General features: G+C 43.4%; 1 protein-coding gene across 1 annotated transcript; it reads left to right on the forward strand.

Moving 5' to 3' along the window:
• The first annotated feature begins 1,222 nt into the window (after positions 1 to 1,222).
• tbx4 (T-box transcription factor 4) lies at positions 1,223 to 22,027 on the forward strand. Its single transcript, XM_056283720.1, has 9 exons — positions 1,223 to 1,450; positions 7,970 to 8,115; positions 8,632 to 8,726; positions 14,657 to 14,776; positions 15,545 to 15,692; positions 18,912 to 19,064; positions 19,750 to 19,838; positions 20,126 to 20,361; positions 20,479 to 22,027. The coding sequence occupies exons 2-9, from the start codon at positions 7,972 to 7,974 to the stop codon at positions 21,138 to 21,140; spliced, it is 1,647 nt and encodes a 548-aa protein (XP_056139695.1). The 5' UTR covers positions 1,223 to 1,450; positions 7,970 to 7,971; the 3' UTR covers positions 21,141 to 22,027.
• The last annotated feature ends 358 nt before the right edge of the window (positions 22,028 to 22,385 follow it).

Genomic DNA, 22,385 nt, shown 5'->3' on the forward strand with positions numbered 1-22,385 from the left:
GTTCAGATTCTACCTTTAGCGCTTGGTCGGAAAAGTCGTTTTGTGGCCGGCGAATTTAGCGTGGTAGCCCAAACGCTGACCACGAGTAGGCCCATTCTGAGACGTGCAGGGCTGTAATTCAGTAGAGATCCTCCATGTAATTAGCACGCTGCCGATACGGGATCTTATGGTTGGCCCGCGTCAGCGCGTCTCAGCGTCCAGGCGCTGCCGCCCGGTGTGGCCCGCAGGCAGCTCCCTCCCTGTGTTCATACGCACGGCTGCGAGCGAAACCCTTGCTGCAGACGTGAAAGAATTACTATTGTCTTTTGATTAATTCGAAGAGTTTTACGAACCCGTTCAGGACCAGTTAAAAACCAACCGGGCCACAAGGAAAACACGGCGAGATGACAAACGGTCGTCGCAAGGACATTGGGGTTGTTCTGCTTCATTTGGCCATGTCACCAACAGATATAAGTCATACTCCCACCGCCGCCTCAACATGTGATTTATACATCTTTCATCGTTACGCTTCGACCCATTTACCCCGAAACCACAACCATATTTCACCTGGAAATGTGTGTGCGTCTCGATGTCATTCATCCACGGCCGGGCTGTTGGTAGGAGATGGCTGGGGCGGACTGCCGGTGCGGCCCACAGGTCTGTGGTGGTTCACCGGCAGCTCGCGGCTGTGAACCGGTCTCCGAGGTCGTGGGAAGTAGTCTGCTCTAAGTTCTGGCTGAGCTGGGCCGGCTAGCTGAAGGCCATTCACCTGCTCATTCACCGCGCCGGCCGCTATTGATCAGATCAGAAGCAACACCTGGACCATCGATGAGGGCAGGGTGACGTCACTGGAATGTGCTTCGTGTTGTAACGGTATTTAATCTGCGCCCGTCAAAGCCCCCTTTCACATTGTGGGTAGAAATAGAAGAAAATAGAAGAAATGGCGGGCTGTTGTCGTCTTATACTCGCAGGTGTGAAATGTGGCATGGACAGGGCAGCGGGTACAACAACAATGTAAACAACAATCATGTAAAGCGTCAGGACCACGACCAAGAGCTGGGGAGGGAGTATTTCATAAAACGACGGACTTTACCACAGTGTGTGCGTGAGTGTGTGAGAGCGTGAGTGTGTGCGTGCGCGCGCGCGCGAGCGGTTCCAAGAAAGCATCGCGCATAGTTCCCCCAGCGCTTAAAGCCTACTGCACAGGCGCAGAGCAGCCCCATTTGAGGACGGCGGTTACGCGCTGAGGCAGGGTTAACACGGGCGCTCATGCGTGTCCCAGTTTACTCGAGTACCCTACCGCTCCGTGGCAAAAGATAAGCAAGTGTTTTACCATGTGATGAGATGCTAGACCACCTACAAGCACTGTAGCGGCGTCCAGTCGGAGAAAAAAACCCCCGGGTGTTTGGCGAAGACTGAAAGAGCGGGTGGAGAGAGATGGATTTAAGCAAATGATAGCTTATTTCATGAGGTAGGCGTCAAGCAGCTTGATGTTCACTTACTATCTGCTGATCATTTTCTGTATAATCTTCTTGCCTGTAAATAGCGACGGCTATTTAAGTCTCCCGCATTAATCCAATTAGGCCTAATGAAGACTATTGGGGCAGTGATGGACCACGGTAGCCTGTCAGAGGAGGTGGGAACGGGACTGCGAGCGAGCCGGACTTTTAGATGGACTAGGATGTGCACAGTTTAAGGACGGATCGATGCTTCTGAAAACAACACAGCTGAAAATGTAGATGTCTAAATTCGAGACCCGATTGGATACTAATTAAAATTTGACTATGGCTTATGAGGAGAGAGAGTGTGTTGAGAGAAATGTAGGTCAAAGAGGAATATACAGCACTGAAATGAGACGACAGATAATGAGACATATGAAATCCTAACTTGGTATTTTGAAATCAAAAATATAGAAGTGCTCTGTGTTTTATATCATTATTATTATTATTGCTGTTGTTGTTGGTGGTGTTGTTGTTGTTGTCGGTGATGATGATGATAATAATAATGATAATAATAATAATAATGATAATAATAATAATTATTATTATAATAATAATAACAATAATAATGACAATAATAATGATAATAATAATAATGATAATAATAATAATAGAACTTGAAAATTCACCAATATGTGTACTGGTATTCGACTGTTAATATACCAATGAGTGTAATCATTTTAATGGTATAAAAATAACAAGTATGTCAATATTAAGAAGTATATTTATTCACAATATTTGAAAGGAAAATGTGCATTTTGGCCCATTCTCTTTGTTGCAAGGCAACTGAGGTATTTGACCATACCAAAGTTCAGGACATGCCTGACTGGAGTTTTCTCTTGCTCTTTCTTATTGTTGTTTTAAGATTGGGACTTTTTGTGTATTCTATCTAAATACTTTTTTCCCCCCCCCTCTAAAATAACAAGTTGTGTGGCAGGGAGGACGCGTCCCCCAACGAGCACCAAAGCCATTTTGGAGCTTGACGTGTCTTGCTGTGGTTGCATCCAGAGGCCTCGCTGTGCAGTGTGTCTATGGGACACACGTCACGTTATAACCTCTGGAATCACGTTTAATGTTGTGTGTCAGCTGTCAATCGTCTCGACAGGCTTCAATTCAGTGTGGAAAACTTCAAACTATACACATCCCCCCCACCCCCCCCTGCAATATTTCAGTTATTGCGGTGACCGGCGTGCTGAAGCGGAGACCTCGGTGGGCTTCGTGGCTTTCTTCCCGCTCGTTGCCAAACAGTCGTCAAGACCTGTAGTCACAAAATGGCGGGCCACCGCCAAATTTACTGCCGCCGTCTCAGTAACACGCCTCACGTCGCGCACATCTCAGGCGACACCTGACTGCGACGCACCGCGGACACGCGGGGAGAAAACGCTGACATGCGCGTGCGTCCTCTCACCCACCCCCCCCCCCAATCCGGCCCCCTCCTTCCTATGCAGCGCACACACGGATATTTTGTAACTGGTAATTACACCTTCAGCATCCATAAACACACAAGCACGCGTTATTTGGCCAGTTTCCCCCCAAGGCGAAGTGACGTCAAAGAAAGGTAGAAATGCAGTGAGGCCCACACATAAAACTAGACTAACTAAGACAACCATCAGCGTTTATTGGCTAGTAGTCAGGGGCACGAGGAGTGCGTGACTCTGCACACGGGTTGTTTAAAGCAGCGTGCGAGTGAAGGGAATAAAAGCGGGGTTACTGTGTGCAGGCGAGCAGTGCAAGTGAAGGGCCAGCTCCGCAGCCCTGCAGCCCCGCAGCCCTGCAGCCCCGCAGCTCCGCAGCCCTGCAGCCCTGCAGCCCCGCAGCTCCGCAGCCCTGCAGCCCTGCAGACAGGCCCCGGTGGGGACTGTCAGCCCTTATCTTTATTAGCCTTCGCAAACGTCTAAATACGCATCCTCTGGGAGCCGCTTCCCCTCTTTGATCAGGGAGAGGCAGCTCTCACTGTGTTTATGTGCGAGATTAGGGGGGCAGGGGGGGGGATCAAGAGGGGAGCCTTCATCAATGAGAAGAAACCAGGAAGGCTGGGCGAAGGAGCGACAGGTTCTGTTCGGAGGGCTCGGTGAGCGAGCCCGGCTGAGCGCGGGTCGCGGGTTTTACTGGTGTGTCCCGTGTCGTGTTTCTCTCGTTACGAGAACTGGAGCCATGGGAGGGAATTGGCAGCGCTAATGGAAGAGACTCTGTTTAAACTTCTGTTTTAAACTGGGTCAGTGTAATGTTAGAAAAGTAAATATTTAATCAAACTATTCTTTGAGACGAATGGATCTGGAGTTTAAGATCGTCTTGTACTTTCCATTTTAAAAAGCCAGGGTGAGTAATTAGGTGATACGGCCTTTCGTTATAATAAATAAAGAATGCACTTAGTTTATCCTATTAAATCCAAGTATCTTCTAAATAATACTTGAATTGCCTCTGACCTGGATCTGGGCGACTCACCTTCCAACAACTTTGCCTCGCGGTCTTATAAAAGACAGTGTTGGTTAGGGGCCCCCCTATATTCTGTTCAACCAACAATTAAAGCAGCTCGGCCCGCCTGCTTTCCAGGCACAAAACTCCAGCCAGCAGCTCAGCATCGGCCCTGCGAGATGACCGCTCCGTACGATTAACATCTACATCAAGCCGGAAGACCCTTCCTATTAGCATGTGGTCACCGACTCCAACTTTATTCTATTTTTAACCACCGAGAACCACATTTCATCTACTGCTTTTCTTGTGGATAAGAATGTGGAAGAAGAAAAGCAGAAAGAGAAACAGAGAGAAGAAGAAAGCCCCTTCATGTTTGCCATTGCAGAAGTTACAACAAACTTTATTCTCTGCATGTAACCCGCCGTGTTGCATAGGAGCAGCGGGCAGCTGCAGGCCCCCGGGGACCAACTCCAGTTCTTCTTTCCACTGCCTTGCTCAGGGGCACAGACAGGAGTATTAACCCTAACATGCATGTCTTTTTGATGGTGGGGGGGGCGGAGCACCCGGAGGAAACCCACGCAGATGTGGGGAGAACATACACAGAAAGGACCTGGGACGGCCTGGGCTTCGAACCCACGACCTTCTTGATGCGAGGCAACAGTGCTAACCACTGGGCCACCGTGCCGCACCGTATTAATAAAGTAGAAATACGATCAAATCAATGCATATTAATAAACCCCAGTGCACGATATGGAAACAGTCGCTACCGACAGAACTCGGTTTGTTAGGTAAAGGAAGACGGAGCGAGTCTGAAGAAGAAACACAAGGAAGGTGGAGTTTGCTCCTTCCGGTTTAGTGCAGTCCCTTCATAAGATAGTTTCAGTCCCAGTGTGCTGGTGTGCGCGGGAATACCTGTTATTTCTTTGGTTTACCGTGGTTTACCCTGCACCATCTGGCACCCAGGACAGAAGCCCTGCACGCTTTCCAGCTTTCTTTGCTGAACGTTTCTTCTCTCAACGACGGCGGCAGGCTGTTAAAACCAAGACATTCAAATGTGCCTCGTGGTATGTGTGCGCGACATGCGCTCGGACCATGCTGAAGCACGTGGGGCTGCTCAAGTGTTCCTCAGGTCAGCAGAGGCCTGTTGTGCTTCCTCACAGACGGGACGCGGATCATGTTATGAAGCCCAGACCCGGACCCTCCCGTACCCCTGTTCTCCCAGCAGCATGTGCTGCTGCGTCAGGTGGGCAGCTTGTCTGGGGATGTTGTGCAATATTTCACACCCCTCTTGCCCATTTGCTGCCGATCACAACGATGACAATGAGAAAAATAATCCCTACGGGTCGGGCAAACACTGAGGGGTAAATAGACCTACTGAGCAGCATGGCTCAGGAGGTAGAGCGGGTCGTCTAGTAATCAGAAGGTCGCTGGTTTGATCCCAGGCGCCTGTAGAGAGCGTGTCAAAGTTTCTTTGAGCAACCCCTAACTGCTCCTGACGAGCAGGTTGGCGCCTTGCATGGCAGCCTCCACCAGCAGTGTATGAATGTGTGTGTGTGTGTGTGTGTGTGTGTGTGTGTGTGTGAATGTGTATGTAAATGCGTGTGAATGAATGTGTGTGAATATGTGTGTGTGTGTGAATGTGTGTATTAGTAATGTATGTATGAATGTTGTGAATTTGTATGGATGTGTGTGTGTGTGTGAATGGGTGTATGGATGTATGCGTGTGTGAGAGTGAATGTGTGAGTGAATGTGTATGGATGTGTGTTTCTGAATGGGTGAATGGATGTGTGTGTCTGTGAATATGTGTGTGAATGGTTGTGAATGAGTGTATTAGTAATGTATGTATGAATGTGTGTATGAATGTGTATGGATGTGTGTGAGTGAATGTGTGTGAATGGGTGTATAGATGTGTGTGTGTGTGTGAATGTGTATGGATGTGTGTGTGAGTGAATGTGTGTGAATGGGTGTATAGATGTGTGTGTGTGTGAGTGAATGTGTGTGAATGTATTAGTAATGTATGGATGAATGTGTGTGAAAGTGTGTGAATGAGTTTGTGTCTGTGTGTGAATGGGTGTGACTGTGTATGAATTTGTGTGTGAATGTGTGAATATGTGTGACTGTGTGTGAGTGAATGTGTGTGAATGTGTGTGTATATATGTGCGTGAATAGGTGTGTGATTGGTGTGTGTGTGCGCGTGTTAATGTGTGTGTGTGTGTGAGTGTGTGAATATGTGTCTGCGTGTGTGTGAATGGGTGTGTGTGCGTGAATGTGTGTCTGCGTGTGAGTGTGTGTGTGTGTGTGAGTGTGTGAATGTGAGGCTTTTACTCTGAACAGCACTTGGTGTGTAGTGGTGTGTAGACTAGAATAGAATAGTGTGTGTTTAAATGCAGTCTGTCTCCCCTTCACCTGTTCAACAGGAAGCCGTGCAGCACGTGACCACGTTCCAACAGAACTTCCTGGACATTCAGTTGGTAATTAACACAAACACAATGTCTGCAGGTATTTTATGGACCACAGCAACTTTGGGTGATGTCTTATACATTAATCTAAGGCCTGGACCATTTCAAATGATCTTCATCTTCGTGCACAGTTCACCTTAAGCTGTGTTAAACCGCATGCTGTCCATGAGGAAATCCGCCACCCGAAAGCCCCAAAACGGCAGAAACCTGCTCAGTGCCTCCTCAGTCTGATCAGGAACAACGCAGATGTGAGATGGTCCGTCTGCACCTCACCAGCAGACATGTCTGTTGTTCTATATACACATCTCCATGCAAAGGCAGACAAAAAACATGAGCATGGCACAATTATCACCCATAAGTTATTCATTATAATCATTTGACTAATTACTGATAAGACACAACACTCTTCATATGTAAACTGTGCAGCCTGCAGACCGTCTGGCTTATTTCCTGAGCATTTTAGATTTACTACCTGTGACGGTCCCACTGGTCACGTGACTGGCAGAGTCACACCGACCACAGGGTTTGTCAGCTCCTCTTCCTCAGTTATACCTTAAGTTATACCTAAACCACTTTGGCGTACTAGTCAACATGCTGTTTATCCACATCAATAGCAAATAATCAATATTCTGTATCCTACATGATGCTGTTCATGACAATAAGACAGAGAAACTTCTTCTTGCTGCTTCCTCAGGGTCTGATGAGGGCTTCTGATTTCCAATTAAAATAAGTAAATCGTTTCAAATAATTAATCATATTAATTTCCAGAGTATAAAAATGTCATTACACGAGGCTTTGATTTATTTTTTTCTGTAATCGCTCATGGACACGAGTTTATATGTTTTTATGTAAACGTCAAAATCTTTATGTAAACGTCAAAATCAGAAATTCTAAGACTGTTAATGACAAGAATAACGGCGTAAAGGAGGGATATTTCGGCAGCTTCAGAGTGGTTTAAAACTCACTGGTATTGCACATGATTACCAGGCCCTCACAAACTGAGGACAGGGCCGCGCGTTCTCATCAAACGGCGTCCCATGGCCTCGAGTCGCTCTTCTTTACAGAGACGTAACGTGTGTCCCATAGACTCCCATGTTCCACTTCGGGCCTGCTATATGAACAGTAATGACATATGAGTACGGTAGTGGTTTACCCGATTAACCCGTAACCCATATACTTATGCAGAAGGGTGCCTTGTGTGTCATAAATACGATGCCATGGGATGTGAATGGGCCTGAAAGAGACGGTGGCACAGAAACGGTGTGAACAAAGGTGGTTTTCCGTCAGTCTACAAAGACCCATCTTGCAGCTGAGAGAGCAGTCCATGCTGTTGGTGCTTTGTGATATACAACATGTGTGCAGCTGCAGAGACACGTTTAGTGAGGGGCCGTTAGTTAAGATATATTGTACAGAATGACACACGTTCAATATATAAGTGTTGGAGAAGCTATACTAGTGAATCTGAACAAGGTGTGCTGTGTCACAGGTTCATCACAGCGTTGTGGGAGTGTGTGTGAAGCCGTCAGCGCAGTCATAAAAATGTCTGCAATAAACAGAGATTTTGCTACAGCTACAATTAAAATGGTCTGTGCGCTGAATATTCTTGTACCCCTGCAGAGATGCTCCAGGAGAAGGCTTCAGCTGCGACAGATGACGGCATCATGAGGACCCAGCCTGGAAGTGGAGCAGAGCCTGTCCAAAACCCCTCACACCTCAGCCTGTCTACAGCCTCCAGCATTCCCAGCAGCCATGAACCTGACCAGGTGGGGAAGCAGCTCAGAACCAACATGTCTGCTATATACTGCATTCTGATAAATCTAATATCTTAAGATAAAAGTCTAGACTGAGATTTCTTTTGTGTCAAGACGTTGACGGAAAGAAAATCAGATGTATTAAATTTGCCATCTTCGGAGGGCATGCTGGCAGCTGAGCCAGGTAGGAGCATGTGGTGTAAGCTGAGGCCTCATCATAGTGAGCAGGGTTGAAGTCCACATGTGGGACTTTTGCTGCATGACCACCACCACCCTCTTCACCCTGTGTTTCCTGTCTGTCCAACAATAAAGGTTAAAATCCAAGAAAGCATCACGTGTACTTGCCAAATTTTATTTTGGATACATGAAATTATTCCCCAAAGAGATATGTTGCATGATAATAATGATGCAGAGGGTGTTTCATATGGTTCAGTAGTGGGAAGGTCTGATTTAAACACACCAGTGTCACTGGCAGGACGGAGGTGTTGGGTTCACACACAGTAAAAGCTGTTGATTTGCCTTTCCCAGAACATAGAAAACATTAAAGTGGTTCTTCACGAGAGGGACTTATGGAAGAAGTTCCACGAGTCGGGTACAGAGATGATCATTACAAAAGCAGGCAGGTGAGTACGGCACAGACATCACGCTACGTGGCATGCTGACTTACACCCGGCGGTGAGCAAAACTTCATCATAATAACATGTAATATATCATATCATCATAACAATATATCATAATATCATACTAATATTATCACCATAATAGTCTATCCCTAGATAATGCAGGAAGTTTTTGTATGCAGTATCATATTTATATAATTTTCAGCGAGATTAATTAGCGTGTCATCAACAAAGTGCAAACTATCGCAAATAATTTCACGGGTAATTTTGATTTGGCTGAAATTTGAAACAAAACCCTAAAGTTTATAGCTGTGTCCACTGCACTGCTGCTGATTTTGATGTGCCACATACTGCTACAAACCAATAACGCCCCATGGAGGAAAAGATTTCACCATAATTGCACCAAAGAGTCAGTAGAATTTTTGAAAATGTTGGGAAACTAATTGATCATGTATTGTGTTATAGTGTTATGGCTTCTAAAACACAAATATAATTGTAGACGACAGTAAACATGGTAGTGATGGCGTCAACACGCGGCGTGCAGACTGACCTTCTGTTGAGAACGTTAATTGTAAGACGCAGCAGAGAAGGTTTTGTCTCTCAGGAAGAGACACGACCATCCTGCACCAGCGAATACATAATTGAAAACACAAAGGACCGCTCTGTTCCGTGGATTTAATGCGACCCGAGGATTAGATTGCGAGGCCTTTGGACATTAACCAGAGTGAGTAGACTTTAAAATCGACCTCCACCTCTCATTCCTCATAGGGTAATTTTTTTTCCTCAGTAGAAAAAAATGTAAAAGGTCACCACATTTTTTCTTTAATGCTGCATAACGGTAAGAGATGGGCTTTCCCTTGTCCAGCTGATAAAGTGGGTTCTGAATCCTTAAAGCCCTTTGAAGGGCCAGGCAGTGCTTTAACTGTGCAGCTGCAATGGAAAAGCTGCCACGGCTTAGCTGCATCAGCCATCAGCAGGACTTGCGCTCAGTTGGAAAGGTCACAGAGAAACTCGGTCTCCACCTCTCTTTACCAACAACTCAAAATGAAACTCTCACAACACTACACGACGCATAACGTGAATGAGCTGATAAGGTTACAGATCATGTGTGACGAGGCCACACAGCATCATGTCGGGGCAGAGGACCTTCGGGCCTGGTGGTTTCTGGAAGAGGAGGACTTCTGTTGTGTTACATCAGAGACCCAAAGAAAAGCATTATACTGACTTTGACACAGTAATGAATACAATAAATTGAAGTAAGATTAATTATAGGGCAGACAAACCGAAGTATCTGGATAACAGGGATTGGGTTCAATCTCGTCTTGAGTGGTGTACTTTACTAGATGATATCAAGCAGTCTCCATAATGCTTGATATCATCAAAAGTGTAATTCATCAATGCAGGAATAGAGTTGATTTTTTTTTCATAATCAGTAAAAACCCCAAATCTATTTTAAAACCAACAGATATCCAGTTTAGAGAGGCATACTGTTGCTGGATGACTAGGACAGAACCTCAGAATGTAAGGTTGAGGGTCAAAGTGCCAAGACAATATCCCCATAGTGTAAAATAATTATTTATCATGACAAAGAACTACTAGGAGAAGAAGAAGAATAACTGCTGAAGACAGAGATAGAGAAGATTGTTTGAGAGGAAAAGAGAGGGATCATGACTCAGAGCAGGGAGGAGGTGGTGATGGTACTTTTTGGAGAGATGAGTTATCAGTTTACAGCAGAAGGTGGGGAGTGAGTGGTGTTTGGATTAGAATAGAAAGGTCGTTCTGCACCGAGGAACCACGGGGGAACACAGGGGATACCGGGGTGAAACCAACACCGATCTGCACAGGGAAGGAGAACCATGTGGCTGTAGTGGCCTGGCCTGGCCTGGCCTGGTGTGTGGGTCTGGACCATAGGCTGGAAGAGGTATGGGAGAACGTATGCTTTTACAGCCTTGTATGTCAGCAGCAGGGTTTTCAGTTTAGCATGGACCACCATGGACCGCCAGTGGTGGGAACACAGCAGGGCACTGACATGGAAGTAAAATTATTTAAAATAAAATGATTTTAAAATATAGATCGTTTAAAATTAAGAATGTTAAATTGTTTATTATGTCAAAATACATTGATCATTAATTTGCAGTTGTTTTTTTTCCATATTGGAAAAGGGGCTGAAATTCTGCAGAGCACGTGTACACGATGTTGTGAAGTGAACGTTCCGGAAGCAGTTAGAAATGAATCCACAGACATGTCTTTATCATCCAAACACACACACACACACACACACACACACACACTGGTCTGATGGTGTGTAACCTGCAAGCACTTGATAATCACATCTACTTCTATCTAAATATACAACCTTCTTATTCTTAAATGTTGGAAGTTGTTGTCTGACTGCAACTGGAAGTACCTGAGGGATCACGCATCTCCCTTCAAGTCCATTTCTGATCTTCCATGTTTTAACTAGCTACAGTACTCTGTAAGTAACTCCAGTCCTCTCCAGTGAACAACAGTGACTAAACCTCCATGTTGGGAGCAGCTGAATTGTTGTAGTCAAATCTGAATTGTATAAAACAGTAACATAGTCCTCCAGAGCACCTGACAATTAGAACATTCAGAAGATAGCTAAGAAATAACTACATAAAAGATTCTTACACTTGGTCACTTTATGATTCTTGAGTTAAGAAAGCACAGAGCTGCAAAATAATAACAACAACAACAATAATAATAATAATAAAATACCCATTGATCAAGTGGTCCCATCCACTTATTTTGGGGGCTCACTGACAGTCTAGGTAGCAAATAGTTCTTTATTGTAAAGGTTACAGTCCCTACTGCAAATACTACACTCTGTATGGATGGTGAGGATCCAGAGCCAGGAGCTGCAGACTCGAGGGTAAAGGCAGTGATCCTGTACTCGAGCTCTGCACCTTCAAGTGTGAGTGAGGTTACTGCCAAAGAGAGACATGTCGTGTAAACCCAGAGTGAGCGCCACCAACAGGACATTATCCACTGGGTCCAACTTTTGACCCGGACTTGTTCAGTCAGCTCCTATGTAGCACCTAGCTGAGCCTGGATGACTTGTTATTGTGAGTGTCATGGTCCAGGCTGTAATCCTCCCTCTTCAAAGCACCCAGTGCTGCTCTTCCCTCACTCTCCCTCTTTGTACACAGCCCGTCAGGGGAGAGCAGCAGGAAGAGTGATAAGAGGAGTCCGGCGCCCACAAACGGCAGTGTCTAGAGGGTCGCAGCATTTCATCATCCCCCGCCACTTCTTTTGATCTCCCCTCAGTACTGGAGATTCCCAGAGAGGGGATGGATCACTGGAGGGCCTAAGCATGTGGGATTGTTAAGAGAAACAGCTGGCTGGGCACAGAAATGCACACAAACCCTGACATTGATATCATACACACCCTCCCCGACTTCCATTTCTCATACTCCCCTTAACTCACACAAACACTTCTCAGTCATGTTCACATGCATTCAACTATGTATTTCAATTCTCTCTCTCTCTCTCTCTCTCTCTCTCTCTCTCTCTCTCTCTCTCTCTCTCTCTCTGTCTGTCTGTCTGTCTGTCTGTCTGTGTCTCTGCCTGTCTGTCTCTCTCTGATAGACAGATAGATAGATAGATATTGCCATGAGTTTAAACACCATGCTTTACTCACCTTGCTTTACTCGCCATGCTTTACTCACCATGCTCAGCTCCAAATATTCTTGCAGCAACCAAAACAAACCTGGTCTTTAAGCTAAGGTTTAGAATAAGAATCACAGGAGTTCAAACAAATAAACTAGATTCTGTTATATGGATTTGCCAATTTGCCTTCATGTCCATTGCTGAGCACATGCTGTGCTTTTCCCCAATATCATTACTGGCAAGACAGGAAGTGACATATTTTAGGTATCTATAGACAAGCATTCATCCAATGTGTATGTTATATTTATGCTATTTAAACTGAAATTATTTGCTTTGATTTTGTTGGATATACATGCATGAAAAAATATGAGAAGTCACAATGTTAAAAGCTGTGATCCACGATTATTTTTCTTCTGTCATTTAAGCGAAATGAAATGGAATTTTTGGAATAGTAGTTGACTAAAACAGCATGCCGCTTTGTCTACTGCCATTGGGCAAAAATTCCCTCATGCAGCTTTAACAGCATATGGAATTCTGGCACCCAGTAAAATAAGCATTTCCATCAAACTGATGTGCATTTTGACTGCTCAGTTTCAATTCATGATTTACATAGTTGCTCATCTGTGTAGGCTGGCTGCTTTAACAGAATAAGTGAGTCACCAGAATCAAGACCATGCTGGACTTCGTGGTTGTGGTCATATTCTATAAATCTGAGTGTCCTTTATCTGGGTCCGGCTGGATGGTGAGACTGGATCCAGGGATGAACAGAGGTCTGCTTTGAATGTTCCTCCAAGATTAACCCGTCTTTCACTGAGGATGACACCGTGATTGATTGCTTCTGCTGATTGGATGTGAAGCCTGGGAGAAAAATTGAAATTGCCTGCCCCCAATCCCTTCCTTTCTCTTTCGTATGAGAAACATTATTTACAGTAACCTGATCAGATAGTGTCAGGCACCATGAGTCTTTGAAGAGGGGTGTTTAAACCAATCAGAGTAACTAGTTTGAGCCAAGGGGGCTTGATGCTACACAATCCTTTCGGAGAGCCTGAAAGGCTTTTGTGATGAGTCCTCCACTGTTTGAAACTGTTGCCCTGGGTAGCATCGAGAGATAAACTGGAAGCCTTTTTGACCACAGTCCCTGGAGCAATGACAAGTCAGCTGTCTAAACTGCTATCCAATCCGGGGTTCCATTAAAAAGCACTTAGGGATTTATATGGGGTGCAGAGGCCCTTTGCAACTTTCGCTTTGGCACAGATGGAGATGAAAAAAGTTTTTGGTTTCTTAGAGGAGGTCATGGAAGGTAGCTCCATTTGTGTGTTATATGGCCTTGTCTGCTATATTAGTATATTCTGTTTTTCATTCCTGAGGCACTTGTAAAAGTAACAGTGAATTCCCACACTTTATATAGTGGCTCAGAAACGATCAGAGTTTTTCAGTTGCCCCCTTATTATATGTCTATGAGGGCAAAAATTAGTGCCCGGCAAAAAATAATGTTTTAACAGTCAGGAAAACACTGAAAGAATAATGACACAGGAAAAATGCTTAGCAGATGAGTCTTTTTTCTGCTGTACACTCACAGCCATCGCCTGTGCAAAAGCAGTTCTTATCCACCAAATGTTTAGCTCAAATTCATAGCCAACAAATTCAACATTTTAAGAATGCCACTTCTCAGCCCCCTTGTTCTGCAGTGGCCTCTGAGCTCTGCAGAGCTCCGTCTTATCCAAATCCCTAAAAGACATGGTTAAGCTGTTGTCAGTGCTCTAATCGGATGTTCATCTGCACTATCCGTGACAATACTAGCCTTATCCCGGCTAGAACGCCAACGTCCCACACAATTATCTTCGCTTAACAAGATGATCAGTGCAAAGGCAGGCAGGTACCTTGGGCAAGAGGCAGATTTTCACAAGCCTTTGAAAAGTGTAGCATTGGAAATGGTGGATCGTTATTGTGGGAACTGATAAACAAATTTAGAAAAAAAATATTTCAAAAATGTCGATCGTGTATAATGTCATCTTTACACTTGGTAATCACAGTGAGTTCTACATTGTGTAAAGTATCTGTAGTTGTAGGGATACAGGTGTTACACATCAGGTAGACCTTCAAACTAATTTTTACAGTACTCAAGGTGCTTAGGCTCGTTAATCTAAAGAGACTCAACAAAGTACAGGTGAATCTCTAAGCCAATCACGCCAATCAAGATGACCTGAGGTCTCTTCCCTTACGAACATTTCAAGTTCCTTAAACATGAAGGCCAATAAGAGCATTTCAAACACTAACTCCTTTCTCCTCAAACCCTTACACAGGAGGATGTTCCCAAGCTACAAGGTTAAAGTGACAGGAATGAACCCCAAAACCAAGTACATTCTTCTTGCAGATATCGTCCCAGCTGATGACCACCGCTACAAGTTCTGTGATAACAAGTGGTAAGTTGTTAAAGCTGCAGCTGAATGATGCTTTCACAACTTGTTTCAGATGATTCTTAGGCTCACTGTGAGTGACCTGGTCACTTCAACTACTACTGCTGCTAAAGGTACAGAAATTCAATTGGAGGTGGAGAGAATCAGAGTGAAGACATTAAGAAAAAGGCAGGTGGGAGTTTTTCGCAAATCTTCCACCTTGCTTTCTTTAAAAGAGAAAGTAGTCATTGCAGCATTACTACTAAGCATATCATCATGTGAACAAATCTGCTGGCTGGTGTTGACATCAAAAACATACAAATATAAAAATATGTATTGTGATTTTTGTCTTTTTTTCCAACTGTAAGTTTTCTTCTGTAAATTTCCTTATTAGAGGGCATATTGGAGTGACAGAGAAAGATGGAAGTTCATGAGCCAATACAGATATCATACAGGAGCTGTTGGGCCATGGCATGATTATAGTTGGTCACTGTCGAGCAATAGCAAGACACCTGACCAAGCCAGCTGGGTTGTCTTAATGGTCCTCCAACTGACCCTGTAGCCATTCTCCACAAAATAATATGACACCAGTGTCCACACGCTGCAATAAACCAAATGGCTGTATTAAAAGGAAAATGTCAAAAGAACACATTCTTCATTTTACTGCCATTTATTTTCAATTTTGAAGGATAGCCTACATTTTCAAATTTGCCATTGTTTGTTCTTTTGTTTGAATATTTCACCCCACACTCAATATCACTCTCTTCCTCCATATCTGACTCAATCTGGTTGCAGGATGGTAGCAGGTAAGGCGGAGCCCTCCATGCCAGGCAGGCTCTACGTGCACCCTGATTCTCCTGCCACAGGAGCTCACTGGATGCGGCAGTTGGTGTCCTTTCAAAAACTCAAGCTCACCAACAACCATTTGGACCCTTTCGGGCATGTAAGTCACCCAATTGTGCACAGGTTAACAATCTGGTCACATCAGTTAATTAGAAGGAAAGCATGTACCTAATGACATAAAGCGTTGCTGTTGCTTTTGAGTTCTGAAAGGAGGGAGGAAGTTGCTTTTGAGTTCTGAAGGGAGGGAGGAAGAAATGGAAAATAAGTCAGTGAAAGACAGAAACGTAATAAGCGACTGGAAGTACAACGAGGTCCAAAGGAAATGAGCGAGAAGAGCCAAGTGTATTTTCTGTACTGCAGAGAGAAATGAGCAGTGTGAGTGTGGAAGTGCTTCCCAAGGGAACTCAAGGATAGCATGTCTGAAGCCAGCCCTTTCAGTAGGCGGGCTCATTAGGTTCATAACCTCTCAGATCAGTGGCGGGGCCCGCTGTCAGGTTGAGTCAAGTGCCTGGTCATTGATAAGGGCGAGTAATGAGGACGGAACAAGACATAAGCCCTGATGACGCCCACACCAGTAAGTGTGTGGGGAACCCTTTTCCCTTTTTATAGAACATTGGAGTTTCACAGCATCCAAAAAAGCAAAGTATACAAGGAGCACCTCTGTATCAAACACAACACTGCTGATATGAAACTGTGAATGTAATAACAAAGACTTTCACACACTTTTATGCAGCACCCTGGTGTCAAGTGCACAATTCTCTAGGTTCGCATACATTAAAGAGTCAAAGTTCCTGGAGAATTTTTGTAAAATGTCATCCCCTTGACATGCTCTAGCAGATCTCCCTCCCGTTAAATGCCACTTGGTTGCTCACAAACATTTTCCGGTATAGCGTTTAATTTCATTTACAGTTGACCTTTTTATCTCGATAATTCATTTCTGAAGTGTTTCAGAATTAATTGAGTGACTTGGAAACTGATTATTCATACTAATTTTTACATAATGTTTGATTTGGATACCAATCTGTCTATATGTGCCATTTGAGAAATGAATTGGGGCACATATTAAACCAAAGGAAAAAAAAATGTGACCGCTCTTTTGAAATTGAAATAAAGGGAGGGGGCCAGAGCAGCAACAGCTTGCTTTGGTTCTTAATTAATCATATGCAGACTCGCCTAATCAATGCAATCAGACAACCACAGCGGCAGTTGCCCACAGACACTGGCCAGACAGCAAACCAGACAAAGGTCAAAAGAAAGCATCTCGTGAACCAGCCAATAGCTTATCTCTGTCTCTAGCCTGCCTTGGCAACAGAAGCATGTGAACACTGGGCCATTCAGTTTGCAACCTGTACCAAGCCCCCCGAACACTGTTTAGCCTTCAACTCTGTTCGGGAGCCCCCTGGAGGAGCAGACTCTTCCAGGGTCACTAGTGGACTTGCTGAGTATGTCTGGAAGGTGAAGAGGGGAGGTGAGGTGGAGAGCTTGATGCTTATCTCCCCTGACAGATCTGGACTAGTGATGACCCTGCTGTTACTGCTGGTAACGCTTCAGTGAATAAAAAACTAAGGCTGCGGTGAGCAGACTGGTGCCAGTGAACTGACCGCTCTTCACCCAAAGAACCTAGACATTGTGTACACTCAACACACGCTGACTGGAACGCTCATGCAGAACACCCAGACTCCGAGTCAAGTGTGATGGAAATGAAGGACTCAAAGAAACTGTTCATTTTCACTAATTGATATCAACACCTTTATAGTCCAGGCCACCGTTTTTGCATTATAGCATACAAAATTAAGTTGTCCTAGCAACTTGCTGCCCTTTCTGTACTCAGAAGTTTATGATAAAATAATCTTTTAAATTCCATGGTTAAATCGGTGGAATTTAAAATTTCCATCAATTTTAAGACTAAAACGACATGCATACATAAGTTCAATTAAAATGTATAACACTACAGATTCAACAGATAAAGAGTATGAGAATGGATTTGCTAGTTCTGAAGACAGTAATTTGTATGAATTAGTATCAACCGGGATTTCACTCTTACCTAAAACGACCATGGACAGTCAAAATGACCGTTGGTTTTTAAACACTATATTTTGTCAAGATAAATACCCAGTTGAGATATTAATGCATTGCATATGTTAGTATGTCTTGTTAGGAAAAGACTGACACCAAAATTAACATTTTAACAACTATAATACAATTTTTAAACAATTTAAACTTTGAGAGACATGGTCAAACTTGAATAGCAAAATTGAAAAAGGAAAAATTATTACCAGAAAAACTAAATGAAAAACACATATTTCTAATCTAACAAACATAACAAGGCCTATAAAACGTGAAATGTAAAAAAAAAAAAAAAAAAAAAAAACAAAACTGAAAATCACCATTGAAACGTCCCAAATAACAACTGGAACTTAAAAACTACTAGAACAACCGTGGTTTTAAACTCTATATTCTGTCAAGATGAATACCCAATTGAAATATTAATGCATAACATATGTTAGTATGTCTGTTAAGAAACTAACTGACACCAAAATAAAAATTTTAACAACTTTAATACTATTTTTCAAACAATTTAAAATGGCCACTGTCCAATGCCTGTAAATACTGCAATGCCTCGGTGGTAGTCATGGTGCGTCTGTAACCAGACATGTTGGAAATAATCAGAAATCAAGTTTAGACTCTTACTCTGCACGGGAGAACGCTAGTGTGTTTCTAGGAAGAGCAATGAACTTCACAAAGGAAATGATGCAACCAACACACGTCATAAATAGTGACATGTCACGCACGACGACGCGCAAATTACGAGCTGTCTTTTTGACTGCTCATGGTTGTTGTAGGTAGATCTTATCATAACTTTTCTGTGCAATTGATCTAAAACTCATTTTAATGCAAATATATGCAATTCGAGGAGCATTCAGTCAGCGGCAGGTCTGTATCTTTTTTCCAAATAGTTATTAAACTTTGAAAATCCAAACCCGTCAAAATGACCGCCATGGTCATTCTACTGTGACCATCAACCTGAAAATATACCATCACTATTTATTTTTTTAATTTCCAGTTAGCAAAAGTTAAAGGGGGAGTTGCAATGCTTGAGAGACAACAGAATGAAAGAACCCAACATTTTAATTTTCACACAATAAAAACATTTCTTCTCTGCTTACACAACCTACCAACTGATAATGAACGAGACCTGGATTACAACAGCTATAAACAAACCTTAGAAAATGTAGGTACCTCACTGGCTACCTCAAGATGTTCATCCGAGCTGCTACTGACAGGTTTGGAGTAAAATGTGTTGTCTCCCCCTCTTCAGATCATCCTGAACTCAATGCACAAGTACCAGCCCAGGCTGCACATAGTCAAGGCAGATGAAAACAACGCCTTTGGCTCCAAGAACACTGCTTACTGCACCCATGTCTTCCATGAGACAGCGTTCATCTCGGTAACTTCCTATCAGAACCACAAGGTAATGAGCAGCTGCCTCCCTTACACACTACACTGAAACAAAAAACTCAAACTCACTGTCATGTATACCTTTCTTTAAGGATGAGAGTGTGTGGCTATCAAACAGTGAGAGTGCTATTGTGTTTAGCTGAGTTTAGAATAGTCAGGGTTTCCTGTAACAATGACCTGAATAGTAATAACATAGACGTATTGTAAAAACCTGGAACCAATAAAGCCAAATTTATATGATAGAGTGATATTAAAGCAGTTATTACGAATAAATGCTTGTTGCTGGTATCATATATATATATATATATATATATATATTTGAGTATATTTGAGTTTGTTATGGGTAACAACTCCACCCCAGCACTTTTCATTGTAAGCAAAATAACCTTGTGAGTGACCATAATGGTGAATGTTGGATTAGAAAATTGCAGAGCTTAAAGTCCAGCAGAGCTTTTTTATATAGACCCACATTAAAGTAGAACACACTGTTAGTCCTCTGCATAAGCACAGTAGTCAATAAAACGGAAAGAAATGCGTGACAGACAAGAAGACTACTGGGGGGCAAAACATTCATCACATTCACACGAGTGATGATTATAATCTTAATGGGGGTTATTGAATCACAGCAATTTCACCTCTGACTATGTTTACATCAAACAGCGACAAAAGACAACTTGACAGGGATGTTACTTTTCTAGATCACTCAGCTGAAGATAGAAAACAACCCATTTGCCAAAGGGTTCCGAGGTAGTGAAGAGGGGGATCTGCGTGTTTCAAGATTCCAGGGGTATGTTTACAAACAAACAAACAAACAAAAACAAACAAAAAACAAAACAAAAACAAGGTACTAAGCTATGTAACGTTCATGCTTATTTGATTTTGTTTTTTGACACATTAGCTTGCTCTTGGGAAAGTTCCGTGCTAAATTTTGATAAGGGTTTCCTTTTCATTTGTGGATATGAAAATGAATGTTAGCCCCTTAAGGGCCCTTAAGGGGCTCCATGGCCAGTGTGAAAGTACAGCCATGGCAAGCTAATATATTTTTTGTCTTCTGTTGGTCTTATTAATGCACAGGAAAGACTATCCTGTGATCTCAAAGAACATGGTCCGTCAGAGGCTCATCTCTTCACATAGTCACTTGGCAGGGAAGCTGGGCGCTGATGCCCTGACAGGGCATCCTCAAGTCATTTCCTCTTATCAGTATGAGGCTGGGATTCCTTTGCCAAACTCAGACCCCCAAGATTCTCTGTCAAACCACTTCCCCCAGCGAAGGGATCCCAGCCTTCTCTACCACTGTTTCAAACACAGAGGTATGTGTCAAGCCCTCACAAAGTGTTTCCAGCATGTTCTCTGGGCTCAAGAAACAGCCATGTCTCTGAAACGGTTTTCTTTTTTTAAGCGCCGTTTTTGCATGTATTCCCTTGCAGATAACACCCGACACCTGGAACTGGGCTGTAAGCGACCATATTTGGAGACATCGCCTGCAGTCTCAGAAGAGCATTACTTCCGCTCACCTCCTACTTATGAGTCTCCGCTCCTCTCTCATTCGTATTGCGCTGACGCAATAAGCTCCAGAGAAGCTTGTATGTATGGTGGTATGGAGACAGAGTCTGGATCTGCAGCGGGGGACATGGACGACCTGAATCCTCCTGCACTGAATTGCAACATGTGGGCTTCAATGCAGCCTTATCCTCGCTACAGTGTACAGACAGTGGAAGGTGTCCCATACCAACCCTTCACTGCTCACTTCAGTAACACTGGCACTGTCACCTCTGTGGTGCCACACCCCTCCCCATCCATGGCATCACGGCCTCAGGGTGACTTAGGGGTCTACAACTCAGCTACAGTCCAGCGAGGTCTGTCGGCAATGCCACAATCCTCTTCCTCTTTGCCTTCCTCTCCCCCTGTCCCAGGGTCCAGAGACAGGGTAACCCACCCACCTCTGTATCACAGAAAGCCAGGGCTACAGCTTCGGCCACACAGAGATTTCTCAGCCTTCCCTGTGCAAACCACTATGTCTATCCGGGACCCTTCCTATCAGTACCAGATGGAGCTGAGTAGTGCAGGGGGACACTGGACTGATAGTTAATATGAAATATTGGAGAAAACAGTTTTGTTTAATCTCCAAATCTGAAATTAATCATGATTCTCAAAATGCCTTTTTTTAGATGCCAATGTAAAGCAATGGTAATGAGATTACTCTGAAATACACGTATGTTGACTTGCCAACTTGTATCCGAAGGCCATATGAGATTAGAATAAGATAGTACAGAGTGATCAATATGTCTCTGCAATGTCGAATCCATGAATTCTAACTTTGAAGCACCATTACGTTGAAGCACTGCATGATAGTTGGATGGTTTCAGAGGCTGAAGTATCCACATGCATTCTTCCACATGCACTCCATCCAACTCCTGTCATCCAAACTATTAGTTGAAATATGCTTTGGTGTAAAAGTAAAAACACAAATAAAAATGAGAGATTAATCATCAAATAGAATAGTAATTGAAGAGACTGAATTTGTAGGTGTGCATTACAGCGTGCAAAGACATTTAAAAAGTTCCCATAAAAAAAAACAACAGTTGAAAGGCACATTGTAAGTCCATGCATGTAGTTCTTGAGAATTAATAGTGTGTAAGGGGATACAACACTTAACTCCAAATCCATCATTCCAAATAGCATTCTAAGGGACAGCAAAATATCTTAGGCAAACCAGATAGGAGCTCAACATAATGTTGTGTAGCTGCACACAAGCCCCAGCCCCAATCAACTGCAAATGCAAAACATCCCAAGCGGCTGGGAACGACGGATAAAAGACTGCAGAACATTTGGCCACATTTTAGGTTATGCTGACCAGGAGGGACGATTCCAGAGAAATCATGATCCATTGTGCCCGATGTGAATTACCCCTTTATTTTACGAGTGAATTCAATATAACATTTTTTTTAATACATCAGCATTTCTGCATGACTGAAAATAAATATTTCTGTGCTTCCATCTGGTTGTGATGTTTAATAGAGGAATGTGGTGGTATAGCAGCATTCACATAGTAGTGCTTTGTTAGCTCTAAATTATAAATGTTTTTTTTTTACTCATTAATAGCAAATGGCAGGTCTTTAGGCCCGTCTTATTAATTATAATTGATTAAGGTTTTAAAAATAGCTTGTCAGTTATTTTATGTTCGATGCTCTCAATAACACCCAGCTACTTCAGATTAAAAAAGTTAAATAACATTATAGCAAGTTGCTTGGTGGGTCGCGCGCAAGCAGAAAGGGGACTACCAAATGGAAAAACCTAATTTTAGGTTATAGGCCGTAACACATCGAGGAAATAA

Source organism: Lampris incognitus, chromosome 7 (assembly GCF_029633865.1).
Source record: "Lampris incognitus isolate fLamInc1 chromosome 7, fLamInc1.hap2, whole genome shotgun sequence".
Lineage (NCBI taxonomy): Eukaryota > Metazoa > Chordata > Actinopteri > Lampriformes > Lampridae > Lampris > Lampris incognitus.